The sequence below is a fragment of the Anolis sagrei genome, chromosome 7 (genome assembly GCF_037176765.1).
Source record: "Anolis sagrei isolate rAnoSag1 chromosome 7, rAnoSag1.mat, whole genome shotgun sequence".
Taxonomy (NCBI): domain Eukaryota; kingdom Metazoa; phylum Chordata; class Lepidosauria; order Squamata; family Dactyloidae; genus Anolis; species Anolis sagrei.
Window position 1 is genome coordinate 37,624,499 of NC_090027.1, and position 22,603 is coordinate 37,647,101.

General features: G+C 42.6%; 1 protein-coding gene across 1 annotated transcript in view; it reads right to left on the minus strand.

The window, feature by feature from the left end:
• The window catches only part of POU2F3 (POU class 2 homeobox 3), an 83,966-nt gene that overhangs the window by 12,668 nt on the left and 48,695 nt on the right, over positions 1 to 22,603 (minus strand). The window contains 2 exon segments of the mRNA XM_060787680.2: positions 5,846 to 5,939; positions 9,002 to 9,106. Of these exon segments, the coding sequence (XP_060643663.2) occupies positions 5,846 to 5,939; positions 9,002 to 9,106 (199 nt within the window).

The following is a 22,603-nucleotide window of genomic DNA, read 5'->3' on the forward strand; positions in this document are numbered from 1 at the left end:
GGAGGGGAGATCTGTTGTAAGCCAAGTTGCAGCAGCACTATTTCGTCTTGCTTTGCAAATGTGTGGCCAAGGTTGTGAAGCTGGAGTTTGCCTGAGGGTTGCTTGGTGATCATTTCACATTTCCAAAACAAGATGGTGCAACGGCATCAGAAATTATATGCATATCAGTTTTATTGCAAGACACGATAGAGACAAATTGGCTGCCATCCCTTCTCCTCATTATGCATTTTCAAATTGGGACTCTGGCTACCTCCATCAAAGAGCAGATAGCATCGGAGCAATAGGGTGATGAGCTGTACAATGTAAAGGCAGGCAGGGTGTTAAATGAAGAGGGCAAAATGAAGGGTTGACTTGGATGAGGTCTCAAGGATCATATAGTCCAGGTAGACCTTCAATTGCTGTTTAAAGACCAGAAATTGTGATGGACTGAAGGACAGTCCACCATGATGCAAGACACTCTCTTTTTCAGCCTAGAATCAGGAAGTTCTTTCTCTTATATGGTTGCTATATTGCTTGTAATTGAATCCAGATTTAATCTTGTTCTCCAGAGAATGAGAAAACAAGCTTCTCCAGAAATTCTTCCAGAAATTTGAAGAAGCCCATTATATAGGAAATAAATAAATAAGTCCCTCAATTATGCTTGAGCATGGTGTGGGCTGGTCCACGAGGTTGCGAAGAGTCGAAAGTGACTGAATGAATGAACAACAACATACTTAGTTTCTAGGCCCTTTATCATCTTGGTTACCCTCAAAGAAGGTTCCTGCTTGTTGAACAAGAAGTAGAATGGTTTGGTAACGGCCATCAGAGCTGGCAGATGTTAGCCCGGGATCAAGCAACTTGTGTTCCTCCATACATTGGGCTGCAAAAATGCCCATCTACAAGAGTTGAATGAAAAGTAATGCCTCCACCTTCATAACTCCTCAACAGATGGCAGTACTGGTATGCGTCAGGCACTGGCTTGTTCAGTAGACTCTCCTCTACAGTTCCATTTTGGCGAGAAGCCTTTGCATTGAATGGTTGTATTGTTAAAGCGCGAAGTATGGAACCTGTGCAGACGGTCGGTCAATGCAACTTAAGCAACATGCAGTCATTGAATGCTTGACAGCAGAAGGTGCCACCCTAAAGGAGATTCATCAGAGGACGCAAGCTGTTTATGGTGATTGTGTTGATGTGAGTTCTGTGTGTCGTTGGGCGAGTAAGTTTAAAGATGTTGAGGTGGGAACATCTAACTTGCGTGACAAAGAGTTGGAAGTCCTGTGACAGCAACCACCGAGTTTCACAAGGAAAAGGTTGACAGATTGATTCAGGTTGACTGTCGTATCGCTCAGAGAGAAATTTCAAGCATAATCAGCATTTTACAAGAACATGTGGGTCACATTATTGCTTTGTTTGGCTGTTGGAAGATCTGAGCACGATGGGTACCCAGAAAAGAAAGTGCACGGACTTGAAACTTCAGAGACTGGATCTCATCATGGTATGACATCTTCCATAGAGTCCAGATTTAGCACTGTCTGACTTCCATCTCTTCCTGATAATGAAAGAAGATCTGTGGGGACTTCACTATGCTTCTAATGAAGACGTTGAGAGAACTGTGAGACGCTGGTTGCAGAAACAGAGTGTCGATTTCTTCTGTGACGGCTTTAGAAAACTTGTTCATCGTTGGCAGAAATGTATCCAATTGTCTGGTGATTATGTGGAAAGGTGAATAGTGGTAGCTGAAGAGCACATTCTAAGGATTATTTCTGCATTTGATTTATTAAAATATTCCCATCCAAACCCAAGTAACAAAGGTGGAGGCATTACTTTTCATTCAACTCTCGTATTCTCATGACCAGCCACACTTCTAGTGACTGATGAGAATAGCTTTCAAGGAATTTAGAATGAAGTTCCTCCTGTTTCAAAATCCATTTAGGGGACTCAGAAGCCATGTGGTTGATTTGGACTCCTGAAGTTGAGAACCGTCAAAAGCTGGAGACCCAAAAATGATACGGGGAGTACAGAAATGTATTCCGGATTCAAGAGCAGGGCAGCATCTCTTAGCTGGCTTGGATATCTCTCATAACATGAATATTGATGCTGTTTCCACCATGAAGCATTTTCTGTTTGCCTTATATAGGGAAACTAGCCGTTCCCTGCCACGCGTTGCTGTGCCCCAGTCTGGTGATCTGGAAAATAAAGTAATTGTTTCTAATATATGTAATTCCTTTATGCTTGTGGGTAAACAGTATTCCTTGTTGTTTCTATGTCAGTGTTGATGTGGAGATTGTCTGGTTTGCCTACCCTGGAACATGCGACATAGAATTGTCCTTCTTTAGGGGTCCCTTTCAAATCTATGATACTATATCTGTGTGTGTGAGAGAGAATCATATCTATCTATCTATATCTATGGCTGGCTGGCTGGCTCTTTGTCAGGAGGGTTTTGATTATGTTTTCTTGCCCTGATGAAGGGAGTTGGAATGGATGGCCTTAAGTATTTTCTGTTGGTCATGGGGGTTCTGTATGGGAAGTTTGCCCCGATTCTGTCGTTTGTGGGGTTCTGAATGCTCTTTGATTGTAGGTGAACTGTTAATCCCAGTGATTACAACTCCCAAATGTCAAGGTCTATTTCCCCCAAACTCCATCTGTGTTCATATTTGGGGGTATTGAGTGCTTGTGCCAAGTTTGGTCCAGATCCATCATTGCTTGAGTCCACAGTTCTCTCTGGATGTAGGTGAACTACAACTCCCAAACTCAAGGTCAATGCCCACCAAACCCTTCTAGTGTTGTCTGTTGGTCATGGGAGTTCTGGCGCCAAGTTTGGTTCAATTCCCTCATTGATGGAGTTCAGAATGCTCTTTGATTATAGGTGAACTATAAATCCCAGCAACTACAACTCCTAAATGACAAAATCATAATTTTTTGAGTGATGGTCACTCCTTGTGTTGTGAGACATTTTGTTGCCAAATTTGGTGTGATTTCGTTCATTGGTTCTTTTGTTTTTAAGGAACTCTTTATGCACAGAGCATTTATATATATATGGATGGATTGATTGTCCAATGCAAACTACTGGATCACACTAAAGTGAAGTGAAGGTGTGTCATGCCTCCTGCAAACATTCCAGTCCTTCTAGTATCTCCAAGGGATGCACAATGGTGTGTCATCATTTCATCTGGATACCTCATGAGTGGATCCTTCTCTGCTGCTTGCAATCCTGACAATCAGCTTTAGGAGACAATAATTAAAAAATAACAACAGAGAGTAAATATAGAGATGCAAATGTCTTTATATGCTAGCTCCGGGGGAGTATAGCTTGAGCTTCCAATCTGGATTGTTGATTAAGTGGTGTCATGCCCATTTGTCTGTCCTGGATGTCTCAAAGCTCGAAATACAATCCCATACTTTTAAAAGAAACTCTTGACTGAATTCTCACAATGTTTGGAGGGTCCAAAGATGTTTGTTTTTGTTTCAGCACCTTGCAGGATACAACACCTATAGAAGGAACTCTTTTCAGAGATGAAAAAGTTTATGTCTGGCGAGAGCAAAGAAACGGCACATCCTAGTTCCAAAGAAGACGAAAGTCTCTATTTCGAGGATGGGTGAAGGTCCATGGGTTCAAATCTTGCTGAGGGCCTCGACTGAGCCAAGGGTGTGTTCCCATCCTGTCTCCAAAGAGACTGAGTCACCACGAGGATCAAATGCATGCAGCCTTCCTGCTTCCCCGGCTTTCCTCACTTTGCTGCGTAACCCCGGTTTCAGGTCTTTCGACGACTTCAGCAGAACCTGCGTTTCACCTCTTATGTCATGTCTCCAGAGGAAACGAAGCAAAACAAAGCTGTCGAAACCACAGGGCCATGATTGGCAATTCATTCACCTGCCAGGCACCTTGCAAATTAGGGGCATGGATGTCGAGCTAATTAGATGTACAAGCCACAAATGGGACCTTGCCGAAGCCAGAGACGTCGCTGCTATTGTCATTTAATCAACCAGGAGCGTGATAGGATCTCAATGAGCCAGACAAATTAGCCAAGTGGCTTTTCCTCCAAGCTTCAGGGTGGGAGGTAGACAAGCTCAAAGGAGTATCTTCCAGGATGGGAAGGAGTGGGAAGGGGGGGGGGGGTCAGGAGAGTGAATGTACATGAATACATTAATGTTGATGCTAAATAAAATCTTCGAGGAAACCGGGAATCTGTGGTTCCAGGAATAACAGCAGCTAGAGCCTGAACCTTGATTCTGAAATGATTCTGTTCTTGAACTTCATATGAAATGCAAGAGGGGAAAAGTCAGGAGGAAAGCATACCCTATACCCTTTGGGTCCAACCTATCTTTGAGACCGCATCTTCTTCAATGAACCGCCCAAAGCTTTAAGATCTACCAGGGAGGCCCTCCTCTCGGTCCCACCTCCATCTCAAGTGCAGTTGGTGAGGATGAGAAAGAAGGCCTTCTTGGTGGTGGCGCCCCAGCTTTGGAATGCCCTCCCAAGGGAGATCAGGCAAGCCCCCACCCTCCAAACCTTCTGCACACAATTAAAGACCTGGCTTTTTTTGACAAACCTTCAACCATGTTTAGACTCTCTAAAAATACATATGAGGACCTTTAGATTCTTTAATAGCACTTTATACTTTTGAGATCAAATACTGTTGTTTTATATACAGCAATTGTTGCAATTTATTGTTTTTACCAGGGGATACTGTGAATTTTACCAGGGGGTGCTGTGTGTAATGGTGCTCCATGCAGTCATGCTGGCCACATGACCTTGGAAGTGTCTATGGACAACGCCAGTTCTTCGGCTTAGAAATGGAGATGAGCACCACACCCCAGAATCAGACATGACTGGACTTAATGTCAGGGGAAAACCTTCACCTATCCAATTTACAATGTTGTGTTGACTGTTTATTGTCTATGTTTTGCTTTGCACTTGTTGTATTTTGCATGTCACACCTTCAGTGTTTTGTGAGCTGCCCTGAGTCCTTCAGGGAGATGGCGGTGGGATAGAAATTAAAAAAGTTAAAGAAAAGGTTTAAGTAAAAAATAAGCCAATCCCATTGAGTGGACAGAAAACAAAGAGTTTCAAATAAATAAGTGACAATGTGCAGGATTCGTTAGTGGACTTCTCATGAAACCAAGAAGAGGGTAAACCAGGCATGGGCAAATTTGGGCTCTCCAGGTGTTTTGGACTTCAACTCCCACCATTCCTAACAGCCTCAGGCCCCTTCCTTTTCACCCTCAGCTGAGGGTAAAAAGGAAAGGGGCTGAGGCTGTTAGGAATGGTGGAAGTTGAAGTCCAAAACACCCGGAGAGCCCAAATTTGCCCATGGCTGGGGTAAACTTTTTCCTATTGAAAGCCTCTCTCAATTCCCTCAAAATGGCTCTGAAAAAATGGGGAATCCTCCAGAGCTGGTTTTGCATTAAAAAGGTGTGTGAGAAGTGCCAAATTCTACTTGATATTGCATTTATTCATTTGCAATGAGGAATAATTAAACGAACAATGAACAATACCAACAGTAGTAGGTTGCGTATTCCTTACTCAGAACTCCAAAATCTGAAATACTCCAAACCCATGTCAGTGGCTTTCTGTTTGTTTTCTGATGGTTTGGTGTACACACATTTTGTTTCATGCACAAAAATAAATTATCTCTAGGCTATGTGTATAAGGTGCATGTGCCCATGCGCTTGGAGGAAATGCAAGCACATAGATCTGCCACACATTGGCTGAACATACCTCTTGCTTTCCCCAGGTGACATAGATCTTGGAAAGGGAAATTGATGCATATACTGTTCGCCCAAGGGAACCCATAATCTGATCTAACACCAGGGATTTGCATATGGATATGGAGAGTCAACAAACAGGAATATACCATACTCTTACCTTGTTGACCCTGAGAAAGTAGGAAAAGGGGGACGGACTGCATGTGGCCAGGGACTTGCACCAGTTGCTGCAAAGTATGAAGAGAACTCATGTCCTGGAGAAAGAGGAGGAGAATGCAAGTTACATACAATGCAATTGGATGTCTTCATGTAATTCTGCAATCTATACATCCTGGCTGCATGCCCAATAAGCACAGGGGGATTTATACATGATTATATTTTGATGGGTCAGTGACTCAGTTTCTGGAGACAAAAGTCATTTCAGTCGTTGGAGCCAAAAATAATACCAACTCACAGCCCAAACTATTGTAAATGTATTGTCGAAGGCTTTCATGGCCAGGATCACTGGGATGTTGCAGGTTTTTCGAGCTGTATGGCCATGTTATAGAAGCATTTTTTCCTGACATTTATCTGCTGAGGATGCCTTCCATAGATGCAGGCGAAACATCAGGAGAGAATGCTTCTAGAACCCGAAAAACCTGCAACAACCCAGTATTGCAAATGTACCTGGGGACTTACTTAGGTGATCCCCCATTGTCCGAGTAGGATTGTCTTCCAAGATCGGTGTCCTGGCAGTGGGTATGTAGGTGACTGTGGAGTTCTATTCTTGATCTTCATGTTCTCCCGCAGTGAGGGCATTGGTTTCCAGGTGGAAGGCGGTCCCAGTCAGGGTTGGCTTGATGTGCCTTCCTCTTGGCACATTTCTCTCTTTCGCCCTCAATTCGTGCCTCTTCAAATTCTACAGCACTGTTGGTAACAGCTGATCTCCAGATGGAGCGCTCAAGGGCCAGAGCTTCCCAGTTCTCAGTGTCTATGCCAGAGTTTTTAAGGTTGGCTTTGAGCCCATCTTTAAATCTCTTTTCCTGTCCTCCAACATTCCGTTTTCCATTCTTGAGTTCGGAGTAGAGCAACTGCTTTGGGAGACGGTGGTCAGGCATCCGGACAACGTGGCCGGTCCAGCGGAGTTGATGGCAGAGGACCATCGCTTCAATGCTGGTGGTCTTTGCTTCTTCCAGCACGCTGACGTTTGTCCGCTTGTCTTCCCAAGAGATTTGTGGGATTTTTTTGGCGGCGACGCTGATGGAATCATTCCAGGAGTTGCATATGATGTCTGTAGATAGTCCACGTCTCGCAGGTGTATAGCAGGGTTGGGAGGACAATAGGTTTATAAACAAGCACTCTGGTATCCCTATGGAGGTCCCAATACTTAAACACTCTTTACTTCATCTGGAAAAATGCTGCACTTGCAGAGATCAGGCGGTGATGTATTTCAGTGTCAATACCTGGGGAATTTAGCTTATGAATGATTCCCTGCACATAAAAGTCTAATATGTCAGGGCTTGGTTGGAACTTCCTTCTTGATCACCTCACTTTGAATTTATAGGGAGCTTTTTCTTAATCTGAGGAAGATGTTGAAGATAGGAAAACATCACAGTCCTCACAACCTCTGAGGATGCCTGCCATAGGTCCAGGCGAATGTCAGGAGGGAATGCTTCTAGAACATGTCCATACAGCCCAAAAAACCTACAACAACCCAGTGATCCCGGCCATGAAAGCCTTCGACAATACATTTGCAATAGTTTGGGCTGTCAGTCGGTATACGTTTGGCTCCAAGGACTGCGATGACTTTGTCTCCAGGAACTGAGTCACTGACCCACCAAAATCTAATTATGTATAAATCCCCCTGTTGCAAAGCCCTGTTTATTAAAATATCCTAAACTCAAGGTAGCAGAGCCCTCAACATGCCTGTTCTCCATTTAGCAACTGATGGTACTATCAAAACATAACCAGTTGGGGAGAAAGCATCCTGGTGCCGAGGTGTGCAAAACCAATTTGGCAACTCAGCATTGTTATATTGCAGATTCATTGCTGTAGTTTCAGACGTTGTGAAATAGCGCACGCACAGACGCCTATCAACATATTGCTGAAGGTCTGCAGCTCAGTGACAGGGTGCATGATCTATATAAAGGAGATCCCACGTTCAGCCCCAGTAGCTCCAAGTCAGGTTGGGAAAGTCCCTTGTTTGAAACCCTGAAGAGCTAGTTTTGTGATCTGGAACAAGGCAGCTTCCTTTCCTCTTAATTTCTCAAATATTTAAACATCAAATGAGCTATCCACGGGATCAGACCTACCTTGGAGGTTCTTGGATAGCTCTTTTAAAATTGGGACTAAAACCCAATGTGTATTCACCATCCCACTGAAATGAGAGATGGAAGCCACCACTGTACCCAAATTTCAGCTTGCAAACTGAATTGGTGCATAGACAGTTAAAAAATGACTCTTTCCTAAAACAGAAGGTAAGCAATTAAAAATGGACAGAATTTTGATTTCTGCCACTAGCAGAACTGGAAAGTGGTTGATCCCCCTTTTCACTTCTTTTCAATATTAACAATTCATTTTAAAAGTATGGAAGCAAACACAGGCTGCAATACAACATTTCCTGAGCACAGTGCAAGCACCTGCTATGGTAGCCCCGAACAACCTTTATGCAGAATAGCAATATTGTACAATACATGTCAAAAATTAGTACCCCCTTTGCAATGCTCTATGCACAATACATCAGGTGTAACTGCAATGCATGATATATCCAATATGCAATGGACAATGGCAATCATAATGTGCAGAAAGACAAAAGGAAATGCTGTCTGCACAACTCTGCTTCCACCACTATCAGAAGACTACATCCCTTGTGTAAAGGTGACCTCTGGTCCCGCATGTGAAGTGACTTATGTATGCCTATCTCAACTGCCTCATTGATGATAATGAGGATTTAAAAATGTCTTCCCCTGTCCATTTTATTGGCTAGGCATCTAACGCAGCCTTCTCCCAATGTACTTTCCTCAAGAAGAGTTGGATACAACTCCTGATCATGGCTGGTTGGGTTTAAAGGTCAAAAATCTCTGAGGAACAACAGGCAAAGGAAGGCTGTTATAAGTCCTCATGAAAAGGTTTTAGGCTACACACAACATTGATTGGTCTGTCATATCCACTGTTCTTCTTTCGGTTTAAAATGGGAGCTTTCCTAAGAACACAGTTGCTCTCCAAATGATCCAGTGCTCAAACTGCTACACAACACTGTCTTTCAATCTCCTTGATATCTAAACAATGCCTCTCAAGAACACTCTCAACCAGCAAAATGTACCAAATGCTCCCTTACCCCTGTAATTTGCCCTCCTGGCATCATTGATGGCCCTTGGGGGAGATGACTTGACCTGGAGGGGATGGCAGCTTGCAAAGAGTCACTGAGGTCTTCTGTTTTAATCTACAAAGGAGAGAAAAAGGAACCATTTATTTGGTTTGCATCCCATAACTGGGACAAAGAGAGACTCACAAGAAGCAACCTGTTATAGTGAAAGAATGTGATCGTTCTACTTGTACTGTTAAACATGGCTAAACTGTATAAAGCCAATTAGAAGCCAATTGATACAGTTGTTGTAGCCTGGTCAGATTCTGAGTGCTCAGGAGATGAGGAAGGGGATGCTGGGATAGATTCAGAGGGTGTAGAGGGTGTAGAGGAAGATAGAAGTGACCTAGAGGGAGTTGTTTTGGTATATCCTGGCAGTTCCCATGTGACTGGAGAAAGCAATAACAGTTCTTATGAGAATCTGCCAGAAGTACCACCTGAGAGAAATGTGGGATATAAATGTTTGTCTAGATCAAAGTGCTTGGAATTGTGGAGACAGAGAATGCAACAGAGACAGAGTCGTTTTCCCCAGAGAAACAGAGATAAGGAAAGGAAAATCAGGTGTATGAGAAATGATGTTATGGGAAGGACTGAGGCCTTTTAGGAGTTTAGATATTTTATATTTTTTTTTGGTTTTAATGTATATGTTTATTTCAATTGTATGTATCATTTTTATGGCATTGAATTGTTGCATGTGTGTAAATGCCACTCCGAGTCCCCTTCGTGGTGAGAAGGGCAGGATATAAATATGGTAAATAAATCTATATAAATACAAAAATGTAATGTTTGTTTGTGGGATTAACATAACTCAAAAACCACTGGATGAATTGACATCAAATTTGGAGGCAATACACCTATCAGGCCAATGAATGACTATCACTCATAAAAACACTAAAAAAAAAACAAAACCAGCAGAGGAGACTAAAAAAAACCAAAAATAAAAAAATTACAGTGCATGCTCAAAACTACACATACATGCAAACACACATATACACAAATATATATATATACACACATATACACACACAAAACACATATACACAGACTGGGCTACAGCAACGTGTGGCAGGGGATGGCTAGTAAATAATAAATTTTAAAGTGGTTCCTGCTGGTACAAATCCTATGTGAGAGCAAAGTTGTAATCAGGGAAACAGCTCATATTCATATATTTAAGTTTCTAAGTTTGTTCTTGCTTCTAGTTCATATGTTTAAGTTTCTAAGTTTGTTATTGCTTCTAGTTCATGTATGACATAGGTTGCCTGCTTTGGATTTATGCTATCTTGCTTATGGATATATAGGTGAACTGACTCTGGAAACTGTTGGAAATAACCTTTTGAACTTTGGTTTTCTTTTTTGAATTTGCACACTCTCTTCATTCAATATACACACTCTCTTCATTCCATAAACTTCTACTTACTGGATTACCTGGACAGAGTGGTGAAAAGGGGTTTCAGGGCTCTAGTGCAACAACAGTAATACAACACTGATCTGTTAAAAGACCTTTCCTAGAAGGTAGTCCAAGGTTTATATCATGATAAAAGACAACAAGGGGAACCAGAGGAGAAACATTTGGGAAGAAGGACTTAGTGGGTCATCCAAGATCTTGGGGTTGGGTGAGGAAGACTGATCCACCCCTGTGTTTCAGTTCAGGCTGTTTTCCGTGGACTTCCCCTTCCTATCTCCATGTTATCTGGGATTTTGGCTTCCAAGGCTGCCCACTGTGCCAACTGGCATGGAGACCCTACACGTGAGTTGGCCAGCACGCAACATCATTGGCTCTCCATGTTCTACCGAAACAAAAAAAAAAAAAAACAAAAAAAGAGGTGCCACCGAAAAGACATTTTAGGTATCCCAGAAATGGTGACATGAAGTTACAGAGATTTTTTTTGAGGTGGTTTCAAAGCTGCCCAAGAAGTCTACTCTCCAAACCAAGGCAGTATGTTTGCAGTTGAAAAACAAAACAAAACAAAACTAGGAAGATCCTGAATGCTGGGTAAATAATATCCCTTTTCCCACTCTGGGATACAAGAGGGCTCACAACCAACCTCTGATAGATAGATGCAAATGTTGACTTGTTTCATTCAGATGTGAAAGAATTAATAATATCAATAATTTTTTTCCTTGTGGCTGGAGGATAGTATAATACTGGTCATGCATTTTGATGACATAGTTGCATCTTAAGACTTTGTGTGGAAAATTGAAATTTTTTGCACCAAATGCACTGTTTTCTGTTCCATCTTGTGGGTTTTCATTTCAAAGGTCATTTTAAAAAACCAAACAAGCAAAACAGCTAATTGTTTTTTAGGCAGAAAACCTCTAAGTATTAATAACATTGAAATTGCCCCAATTATATCTAAGACAGCAATAAAACCCATATCAGTTTAAAAGCTATTATAAAATCCAGCAAGCTGCAAAAATAGTGGCAAAAATAGTGGCTGTGAACAATATCAGTCCTCATAAAGTGCAGAAGTGAACACTCACTAAGTCCTCAAATGTAGTAATTAAGGCATAATCCCTAAACATGGTCAAAGGCTTGTTTAAAAAGCCATATTTTCAGGTGTTCCTGGAAAACTTGGAAAGTGGGGGCTACCCTAATCTCTTTAGGGAGGACATTCCAAAACCAGGGAGCCACTACCGAGAAGGCCCTCTCCCTCATCCCCACCAACTGTGCTTGAGACGGAGGTGGGATCAATGCCCGTGCCGCTTCATAGAAGGAGATGCGGTCTCGAAGATAGGTTGGAATTGCCCCAGAAACTTGTTGGCCACCAGTGCAGCTACTTTAATAGGGGGCACCCGATGGCACTGCGAGTTAAACTGCTGAGCTGCTGAACTTGCTGACTGAAAGGTTGACGGTTCGAATCCAGGGAGTGAGGTGCACTCCATTGTTAGGTCTAGTTTCTGCCAACCTAGCAGTTCAAAAACATGCAAATGTGAGCAGATCTATAGGTACTGCTTCTGGGGGATGGTAATGGTGCTCCATGCAGTCATGCTGGCCACATGACCTTGGAGGCGTCTACGGACAACACTGGCTATTCGGCTTAGAAATCTCCTCCAAAGTCAGACACGGCTAGACTTAATGCCAGGAGAAACCGATATCTGAACCTTTTTATGCCCCCTATAACTAGCCCCAATTAATAATCTGGCTGCCAACCTTTGCACTAAATGAAGTTTCTGAGCGATCTTCAAGGGCAGCTCCACATAGAGTGCATTGCAGTAGTCTATTCTAGATGTCACTAAGGCATGAACCACTGTGGCCAAGTCAGGCTTTTCGAGGTATGGTCGCAGCTGGCACACAAGTTTTAATTGTGCAAAGGCTCTCCCCGCTACTGCCAACACCTGAGCTTCAAGCATCAGAGCTGAGTCCAGAAGAACCACCAGACTGCGGACCTGTAACCCCAACGAGCACAGGCTGCCACTCTATACGCCAACTGGCCTCGCAACTGACTAGGTGGACCTCTGTCTTGTCTGGATTAAGCTTCAGCTTGTTAGCCTTCATCCAGTCCATTACTCCAGCAAGCCGGAGACTAAACCAAACCCTTATAAGAGTATCATACAATATATATCTAATATATAATATATATGTTTCATATAATCTGTACTGTCAAAACAAGGACTGGAAATTTCTCCTTTACACTTCCTTTACTACACTTGATTGTTGTGGAGCTTCTTCTATGGCCCTCCTCGTGGTTAATGATCATCATTGTCAACAGATATTCTTTTCTTAATTAGAAACTTACCTGTTTTAGTGGTAGTTATGGCCACTCAATCAACAAATTGTGCAAATTATACACATTATAAAGGTACCTACACTTGAACAGCTCCAGCACTCCACTTCTGTAGTAATGAAGCCTCTCTGGGAGTTTATAAATGGAGGCTGGGTGCCCATTTAGGGATGTCTTCCTGCCTGGTTGAAGAGAGTTGGGCTAGATGCCCTCTGGGGGTCTCTTCCAACTCTAGTGAAGCATAAGTCCAATAATAGAAGAACTCAGGCTGGATAGCCATCTGTTGGGAGAGCTTCGACTGTGTTCCTGTCTGGTTATAGAGCAGTGTTTCTCAACCTGGGGGTTGGGACCCCTGAGGGGGTCGCGAAGGGGTGTCAGAGGGGTCGCCAAAGACCATCAGAAAACACAGTATTTTCTGATGGACATGGGGATCCTATGTGGGAAGTTTGAGCCAATTCTATCATTGGTGGAGATCAGAATGTTCTTTGATTGTAGTGAACTATAAATCGCAGCAAATACAACTCCCAAAAGTCAAGGTTTATTTTCTCCAGACTCCACCGTGTTCACATTTGCACATATTGAGTATTTGTGCCAAGTTTGGTCCAGATCCACCATTGCGTGAGTCCACAGTGCTCTCTGGATATAGGTGAGCTACAACTCCCAAACTCAAGGTCAATGACCACCAAACCCTTCCAGTGTTTTCCGTTGGTCATGGGAGTTCTGTGTGGCAAATTAGGTTCAAATCCATTGCTGGTGCAGTTCAGAATGCCCTTTGATTATAGGTGAACTATAAATCCCAGCAACTACAACTCCCAAATTACAAAATCAGTCCTCCCCCAACTCCACTAGCATTTATATGTGGGTGCATTGGGTATTTATGCCCAGTTTGGTCCAGTGAATGAAAATACATCTTGCCTATCTGATATTTACATTATAATTTATAACAGTAGTAAAATGACTGTTATGAAGTAGCAACAAATACAATGTTATGGTTGGGGGTCACCACAACATGAGGGACTGTATTAAGGGGTCACGGCATTAGGAAAGTTGAGAACCACTGCTATAGAGGATTGGACTATGTGCCCTCTGGGGGTCTCTTCCAACTATAGTTAGGTATAGACTGTCTGGGAGTTCAACACAATTTGGGAAGCTCTGCTCTAGAACATAAATATCGAAGCAGCGTTCTCCGAAAAGCTTGTTGAGGGAGGAATCCCACAACTTCTATCCCAGGCGTTCTGTCAACCTGCCCTTTGCCTTTGATGGTAATAATGACTAATGATCGTCTATTCACCTGGCAAGAGAACAGAGCCTGATTGAAAACCACAAACGGCTGGCCCAAGGCAAGAAGATCACCAAAGTTTCTCAAGCCCCCCTCCTTCGTGCCTTGGCCCCATTGCTCAAAGAGAACAGAGGGGAGAAAATGCTTGGTTGACACTCCCCAAAAGCATGACGGTGCATTTCCAAAACTCCTCCAGAAAAAGGAACATCAGAGGTGCTCCATAGGTATCCAAATCACAATGGAATTTGAAACCACTTTAACTGCCATGACTGAATGCTAGAGAAACATGGGAGTTGTAGTTTGGTGAGGCATCAACGCTCCTTAGCCTGGAAGACTTTGTAACAATTACAACTCCCGGTATTCCATGGCATTGAACTATGGTGGGTAAAGTGGTGTCAAACCGCATCCATTCTAAAGTGTAGATGCACCCTAATATATGTTTGGTAGGCCACCATCTCATCATAATTCGTTACAAAAGATAAAGAACAGGGAAGATGTTGTTGTTGTTCATTCGTTCAGTCATCTCCGACTCTTCGTGACCTCATGGACCAGCCCACGCCAGAGCTCCCTGTCGGCCGTCACCACCCCCAGCTCCTTCAAGGTCAGTCCAGTCACTTCAAGGATGCCATCCATCCATCTTGCCCTTGGTCGGCCCCTCTTCCTTTTGCCTTCCACTTCCCCAGCATCATTGTCTTCTCTAGGCTTTCCTGTCTCCTCATGATGTGGCCAAAGGACTTCAACTTTGTCTCTAGTATCCTTCCCTCTAATGAGCAGTCGGGCTTTATTTCCTGGAGGATGGACTGGTTGGATCTTCTCGCAGTCCAAGGCACTCTCAGAACTTTCCTCCAACACCACAGTTCAAAAGCTTCTCTCTTCCTTCGCTCAGCCTTCCCTATGTTCCAGCTCTCACATCCGTAGGTGACTACGGGGAATACCATGGCTTTGTGGGAAGGGAAGATGTACCTTTGGCAAAATATGGTGGAAAAAGGGAAAAGAGAAAGGGCAAGAACCTATTTGCCAAACTCATCCGTCAGAAGAGCCATGGAGAAGGAGGAGAAATACATTTACCACTGAGTCAAAGGCAGCATCATATATCATACAGAGAAAACAATTATATTTTGATGTATTTTGATGAATTTTCCCTTAAACAAACCAAGCAACAAGCAACCTTTTTTCAAATCAAAAGAAATACATCAATGTCTTGTCGAAGGCTTTCATGGTTGGAATCACTGGGTTGCTGTGAGTTTTCCAGGCAGTCTAGCCATGTTCCAGAAGCATTATCTCCTGATGTTTTGCCCACATCTATGGCAAGCATCCTCAGAGGTTGTGAGGTCTGTTGGAAATGAGGCAAGTGGGGTTTATATATCTGCAGAATGTCCAGGGTGGGAGAAAGAACTCTTGTCTGCCTGAGGAAAGTGTAAATGTTGCAATTGGCCAACTTGATTAGCATTGACTAGCCTTGCAGCTTCAAAGCCTTGGGCCCTCCAGGTTTCACCCACATCTATGGCAGGCATCCTCAGAGGTTGTGAAGTCTGTCAATGTTGCAATTGGCCACCTTGATTAGCGTTGAATGGCCTTGCAGCTTCAAAGCCTGGTTGATTCCTGCCTGGGGAATCCTTTGTTGGGAATCAGGGCCAGCTAACACATCTCAAACCTGGAAACCTGGAGGGCCCAAGTTTGCCCATGCCTAATATAGAACAGTGTTACTATGTTAAAGCTAAGCAACTGAAGTAATGAATGGGGCTTAAGAGGAAAAACAAGCAAAATAACCGAGGAAAAATTGTTCTGCCCAAACTGTATCTGAAACTGGGTTGTTGTAGGTTTTTTTGGGCTATATGGCCATGGTCTAGAGGCATTCTCTCCTGACCTTTCACCTGCATCTATGGCAAGCATCCTCAGATGTAGTGAGGTGTATCTGAAACTGTTAAAAGCATAGCCTTCCTTCCTCTTTTAAACACATTTTCCCCATCTTTTCTTGTTGAAGGACGAAGTTGGCTACAAAAGTTAGTGAGATGAATGTTCTGCCTTTTAGTTGACCTAATAAAAGCAGTAATATAATATAGTCTATATAAATAAAAATGTAATGTTCGTTTGTGGGATTGACATAACTCAAAAACCACTGGGCGAATTGACACCAAATTTAGGCATAAGACACCTATCAGGCCAACGAGTGACCATCACTCATAAAACCACTAAAAAACACAGCAGAAGGGACTTAAAAAAAACCAAAAAGCAAAAAGATGCTATAGCGTATGCACAAAACGACTCCCTTGGCAAACAAAACACACAATAGCATATCCACACTCTCTTCCAGACTACAGCTCCCAGTATCCCCTAGACCCTGCCCTTTAGGAGAGGAGGATGATCCAAATGCACTGCTTCCAAGCTGCAAGCTTTCTTCTCCTTGGATTTCTTTGAGAGCATCCCAATTCCTGCATATTTCCAATTTCCTATCCCTGGACTGCAACTCCCAGCAGTCCTCCAGATAGATAGGTTAGATACAGTTAGATAGGTAGATAGATTGATCAATCAGGAGGACTGCTGGGTGTTGCGATCCAAAAATAGGTAGAGAAGGAAGAAAGGGGAGAAAGAGGAAGGGAAAGAGAAGGTGGGGAGGGGGACGGAAAGGAAGAAGAAAAGGAAGGAAGGAGAGAATGAAAGGAGGAGAGAAAGAGGGAGAAAAGGATGGCCACAGCAACGCGTGGTGGGTACAGCTAGTCTATATAAATGAAAATGTAATGTTCGTTTGTGAGATTAGCATAATGCAAAATGGATGAAATGATACCAAATTTGGACACAATACACCTACCAGGCCAACAAGTGACCACAACTCATAAAAACACTGGAAAACAAAGCAGAAGGGACTTAAGAAGCTAAAGAAAATACATTACAACACATACACAAAACTACATATATTATATACACACACACATACACACACAATACACATATACACAGACTGGGCCACATCAATGTGTGGCAGGGAACAGCTAGTCTATATAAATAAAAATGTAATGTTAATTTGTGGGATTAACATAATTGAAAAACCACTGGATGAATTGACACAAAATTTGGACACTACACCCTTAACAGACCAATGAGTGACCATCACTCATAAACCCCCCCCCCAAAAAAAAAAGAAAAAAGAAAGAAATCAGCGGAAAGGACTTGAAAACCAAAAAAGCTAAACGACAATACAGTGCATTCCTGGACTGCAACTCTCAACAATCCTCTAGATAGATAAGATAGATAGATTACATAGAGATAGGTAGGTAAGTAGGTAGATCGATCAGGAGTTGCAGTCTAAGAATAGGTAGAGACGGAAGAAAGGAGAGAAAGAAAGAAAAAGGAAAAGATAAAGGGAGGGGAAGGAAGGAGAGAAGGAAAGAAAAAAGGGAAGGAAGAAAGGAGAGAAAGGCGGAGGGAAAGCTGGCCACAGCAACGTGTTGCGGGTACAGCTAGTATAATCTATATACATAAAAATGTAATGTTCATTTGTGGGATTAACAGAACTCAAAAACCACTGGACGAATTGACACCAAATTTGGACACTAGACACCTAACAACGCAATATATGTCCTTCACTCAAAAAAATTGATTTTGTCATTTGGGAGTTGTAGTTGCTGGGATTTATAGTTCACCTACAATCAAAGAGCATTCTGAACCCCACCAACAATGGAATTGAACCACACTTGGCACACAGTTCTCCCCTGACCAACAGAAAATACTGCAAGGGTTTGGTGGGCAGTGTCCTTTCATTTGGGAGTTGTAGTTCATCTACATCCAGAGATCACTGTGGACTCAAACAATGATGGATCTGGACCAAACTCTACACGAATACTCAAAATGCCCAAATGTGAACACTGGTGGAGTTTGGGGAAATCAGAATCTTGACATTTGGGAGTTGTGGTTGCTAGGATTTGTAGTTCACCTACAGTCTAAGAGCACTCTGAATCCCACAAACAATAGAATTGGGGCAAACCTCCCACACAGAACCCCCATGAGAGCCACAGCAACGCATGGCTGGGGACGGCTAGTCTATATAAATAAAAATGTAATGTTCATTTGTGGGAGAAACATAACTCAGAAACCACTGGATGAATTGACACCAAATTTTGACACAATACACCTAACAGTCCAACGAGTGTCCTTCACCCCTATAAACACCACCACCAGTGGAACAGACTTAACCCCCCAAATACACCATATATACATATACACATACGTTCATATACATATACACATGTACACATTCATACACACACACAAATATGCACAAGCACACACAAATATACATATAAACACACACACACACATATACACACATGCACACATATACATATACACATGCACACACATATATACACAAATATGTATATGGACAAGCACATACATATGCATAATATATATACACATACACACACAAATACACAAATATATACACATACACACACACACATATAGACATACCCTTCACACACACACACACGTGTGTGTGTATGTATATCTATATCTATATCTATCTCTATCTATCTATCTATCTATATCTATATCTATCTATCTATCTATCTATCTATACACATGCAAGCACATATACACATAAACACATATACACAGAATGGGCCACAGCAATGCATGGCAGGGGACGGCTAGTATAATAATATAAACAACATAATTAAGGTAATATCACATCATGTCATGTCATGTCATGTCATGTCATGTCATGTCATGTCCTGTCATGACATGTCATGTCATATATACTTTGGGTTTAATGTTACAGTCAATAAAGCAAATAATAGTCAATAAACTATCAGAGATTTCCAAAAGAGTTTGCAGCAATGCCTCTTCCTGTCAGTAGAGGGAGCCAAGAAGTGCAAAGTTTTCCTATGGACTTTGCAAAGCAAAGGTGTTACCTTATAATAGGAATTTCAGCACCAACTATGGCACACTTTAGAGGTCTTAAAACTATTGGGAGGAATGGCATGTCCACCTCTACTTTTTGGAAGATAGGCAGAAGACATACCATAGAAGTGATACAAGGACTTTGAGAGAGAGAGAGAGAAAGAGATAGAGAACTAGATGAAACCTGAAAACTCCCCAAAAGACTCTACTGTTGATAAGGGGGAAATGTAGGCAGTCTGTAATCCAATGTATAATCCCAACCATTGTGGCTCACCAACAATAAAGAAACCAGGAACCTCCAACTAAGGGAAATAAAAGATCTTCCTACCTTTTCCCCTCTGGCCCTTTCTCAGCGCATTGCCTTCAAGCAGGAACGCATGCAAGAAAGAGTTGGCCCGTCCTCGAAAGCACCGCTCTGGAAGGTCTCCCCAAAGCTCCCAAAGATGCATGGGTCAACAGTAAGATCCAAAACAGGTCAAAGAGGGGGATGCAAAAGAGGCCGGCTACTGGACGGATCCCTCTTGTTGCCCATGAACGGCCTGATCCCAACCCACAGCGAGTCTGGAAGCAAGGCGAGCCATTTCCAAAGTGAGATCAATTTTTTCCTTGCTGCCAAAACAGAAGGGGTTGGATGTGGGCCAAGCAGAAAGGGGTGTGTTTATGGCACCTCGGCTTCGGAGGAGAGGAAAACAGGAGGTTGAGGTTGGCATTGCAAGGTGGATGCCAGTTTGGGCACTTCGAAGGGAAGCAACTTTTAAAACAATCCGAACTTTTCATGGATTACACTATGTAACACTACGATTTTTGTTCCTGCATTACAAATGTCATTTCCTAATGGGTTATATCATAACAACATGGATTTTTTTTATTAAACTGCAAAAACTTTGTTTCTGTGGGATATCCTGCAGCACATTTTGCTCTAGGTTTCCAATGACGATCTCATCGTCTCAACCTATTCAACCGAGTTTGTGGCAGCCACAAAAACTAAGTTTCTGGAGTACCTTCATAGTAAGGACTGCACAACTAAAGGACTGCACAATTGAACTGGAAATAACTTATAAGTCAGGAACAGAAATATTTGCAAATTTTGTTACATAGTGTTATTATTATTATTATATTCATATCTCATTTCTATATTTTAATTGAGATGAAAGGCACCAGGACCCCAAAAACAAGTCTGTGGAGAAGTTCTCCAACATTCACTGTTTCCCTTTTTCCTTCCTTCTAGACCAGTGGTTCCCAACCTTTTTTTGACCAGGGACCACTTTGACCATGGACCACTTGACTAGGGACCACTTTGACCAGGGACCACTTGATGAGGGACCACTTGACGAGGGACACTTTGACCAAGGACCATTTGATGAGGGACTACTTTGACCAGGGACCGCTTTGACCAGGGACCACTTTGACTAGGTACACTTTGACCAGTGACCACTTGACTAGGGACTACTTTGACCAGGGACAACTTTGACCAGGGGCCACGTTGACCAGGGACACTTTGACCAAGGACCACTTGATGATGGACTACTTTGACCAGGGACCGCTTTGACCAGGGACCACCTTTACCAGGGACCACTTGACAAGGGACAACTTGACCAGGGGCCACTTTGAAAAGGGACCTCTTTGACCAGGGACCACTTTGAAAAGGGACAACTTTGACCAGGAACTACTTTGAAAAGGGACCATTTTCCAACATTAGTACCAAAAGGGTTACAAATCAGTTTTTGGTCAACTTCCGATTCATTTTAATTATTTTGGGTGCTGATTCAGAATATTGCATTAGAAAACGACATCAGCACAAGTTTCTGATACAGAGCATAGGTCATCCAGTAGCTGCCATCTGCTCGCTTACAGAGAACCATATTTAATAATCTAGAGCTGATGTGGTCTATCCAATACAATTTTCTGAATCAGCACCCTAAATATCCCCAGAAACAGGCCTAAAATGAAGACCAAGTTGGCCCCCCTTCTAGGCACCACATGAAATGACTCCGTTCAGGGGGAGGAGGAGAAGTAGCCATCAGGAGTTTTGTTGTTGTGCCTTTTGTGATAGTCAGCCTCTCCCCTCCTGACATCCCCATTGTCTTGGCACTATAAGAGGGTTTTATGAGACCAGTCACTCTCATTGCAATGAGGTCATAATGGTGATGCTGTGGACCATATTTTAATTCTTGGGGACCACTGGTGGTCCATGGACCACAGGTTGGGAATCACTGTTCTAGACCTTTTCATTCATCATCTCCACTTATTATCAATCAAAATGCACCAAACCACAAAAAGCTGGATCCAAAGCTCCCTCCCCCCCCCCCCCCCATTCAGATTAAGAAGAGAATCTGAATGTGAACAAAGCCCTGGATCTCACTGTCAGTTGTGCATCTTCCAAGTGATTTCTGATATACTGCGACTCTAAGGCCAAGCTATCAAGAGGTGTTCAGATGGGGTTTGCTATTCATTGCCTTCCTTTGAGGCTGAGACAATGGCATCTCTGTTGAAGCAGGGATTCGAAATCTGGAATCTGGAGTCCTAGTCCCAAGATTTTGAAATAAATGAGTGTGCATTTCCTCCAGTGATGATATTTCAAGCTCCTGGGTTTTCTTCATTGAGATCAGTGGGAAGCTTATGGCGGTGCCAACTCTTTCCTTGGAATTGGCTCCTCTGTGTATTTCCAAAAGTATTAAACCCAACAGATGTAACTTTTCCCCTAATTTCCAGCTAGAAGTGGAGATAAAACTGAATGTGATGCCATCAAGCTCAGAGCAAATGTTTTTGGAAATGATGGAATGGCATAGAGCAGTGGATACAAATTATTACCTATCCTTGAAGTATTGTATTGCATCTCCCATCGATTCTCATCCTAGGCTGTACTGACTAGGGCAGCAAGGGGTTGCAATCCAACAATATTGATATAGAGCTCTGTGTTGTTCTGATTCCAGAACAAAGAGTCCATCTACACTGCAGAATTAATGCAGTTTAGTCCCACTTTAGTTGCCATGGATCAATGCTATGGAATCCCAAGACTTGTAGTTTACATGCCTTGGCTAAGAAGACTAAAGACCTTGCAAAACTGCAACTCTCAGTATTTTATAACATTTACCCATGATGCTTAAAGTGGTCTCAAACTGCATTAATTCTATAGTGTAGACGCTCCCTAAATGAATTTGTACACACCCCACTTTAAAGAGCAGCTGTTAGTCTGCCGCACTAAACAGCAGTGTTTCTAAATTCTGACTACTCCAAAATGGCGAAATAGAGCTGTTAATTACTGGAGGGTTCAAAAATGTCCAAACGAGAGTCCTTTTATAGGCATGCGGTTCCAGTATACGGTTAGTATAGAAAAAACCATGTCGTAAAGCCATCCAAATACAGCTTCTGCGTTGCTTATTATCCCCAGACAATTTTATAATAATTTGGGGTTATTACACTAATTGCATCTCTTTAAAAGTCCCGTTCGGTGCAAACTTTCCCCTGTTGCTTGAAGTTGGTTATCTGCTCAGTAATTATTGACTCAAGTGTTAATTCTTCTTGACGTTTCCTTTCTTTCTTTCTTGTTTTATTACGCTGCCTAATCCTTTATCTTAGATTTTGCACCGATACATCGAGTTCTGCTGTGCATATTTTATCAAGTGGCTTGCTAAACGGATGCTCCATTGAGCATGAAGAGAAAAATGTCAA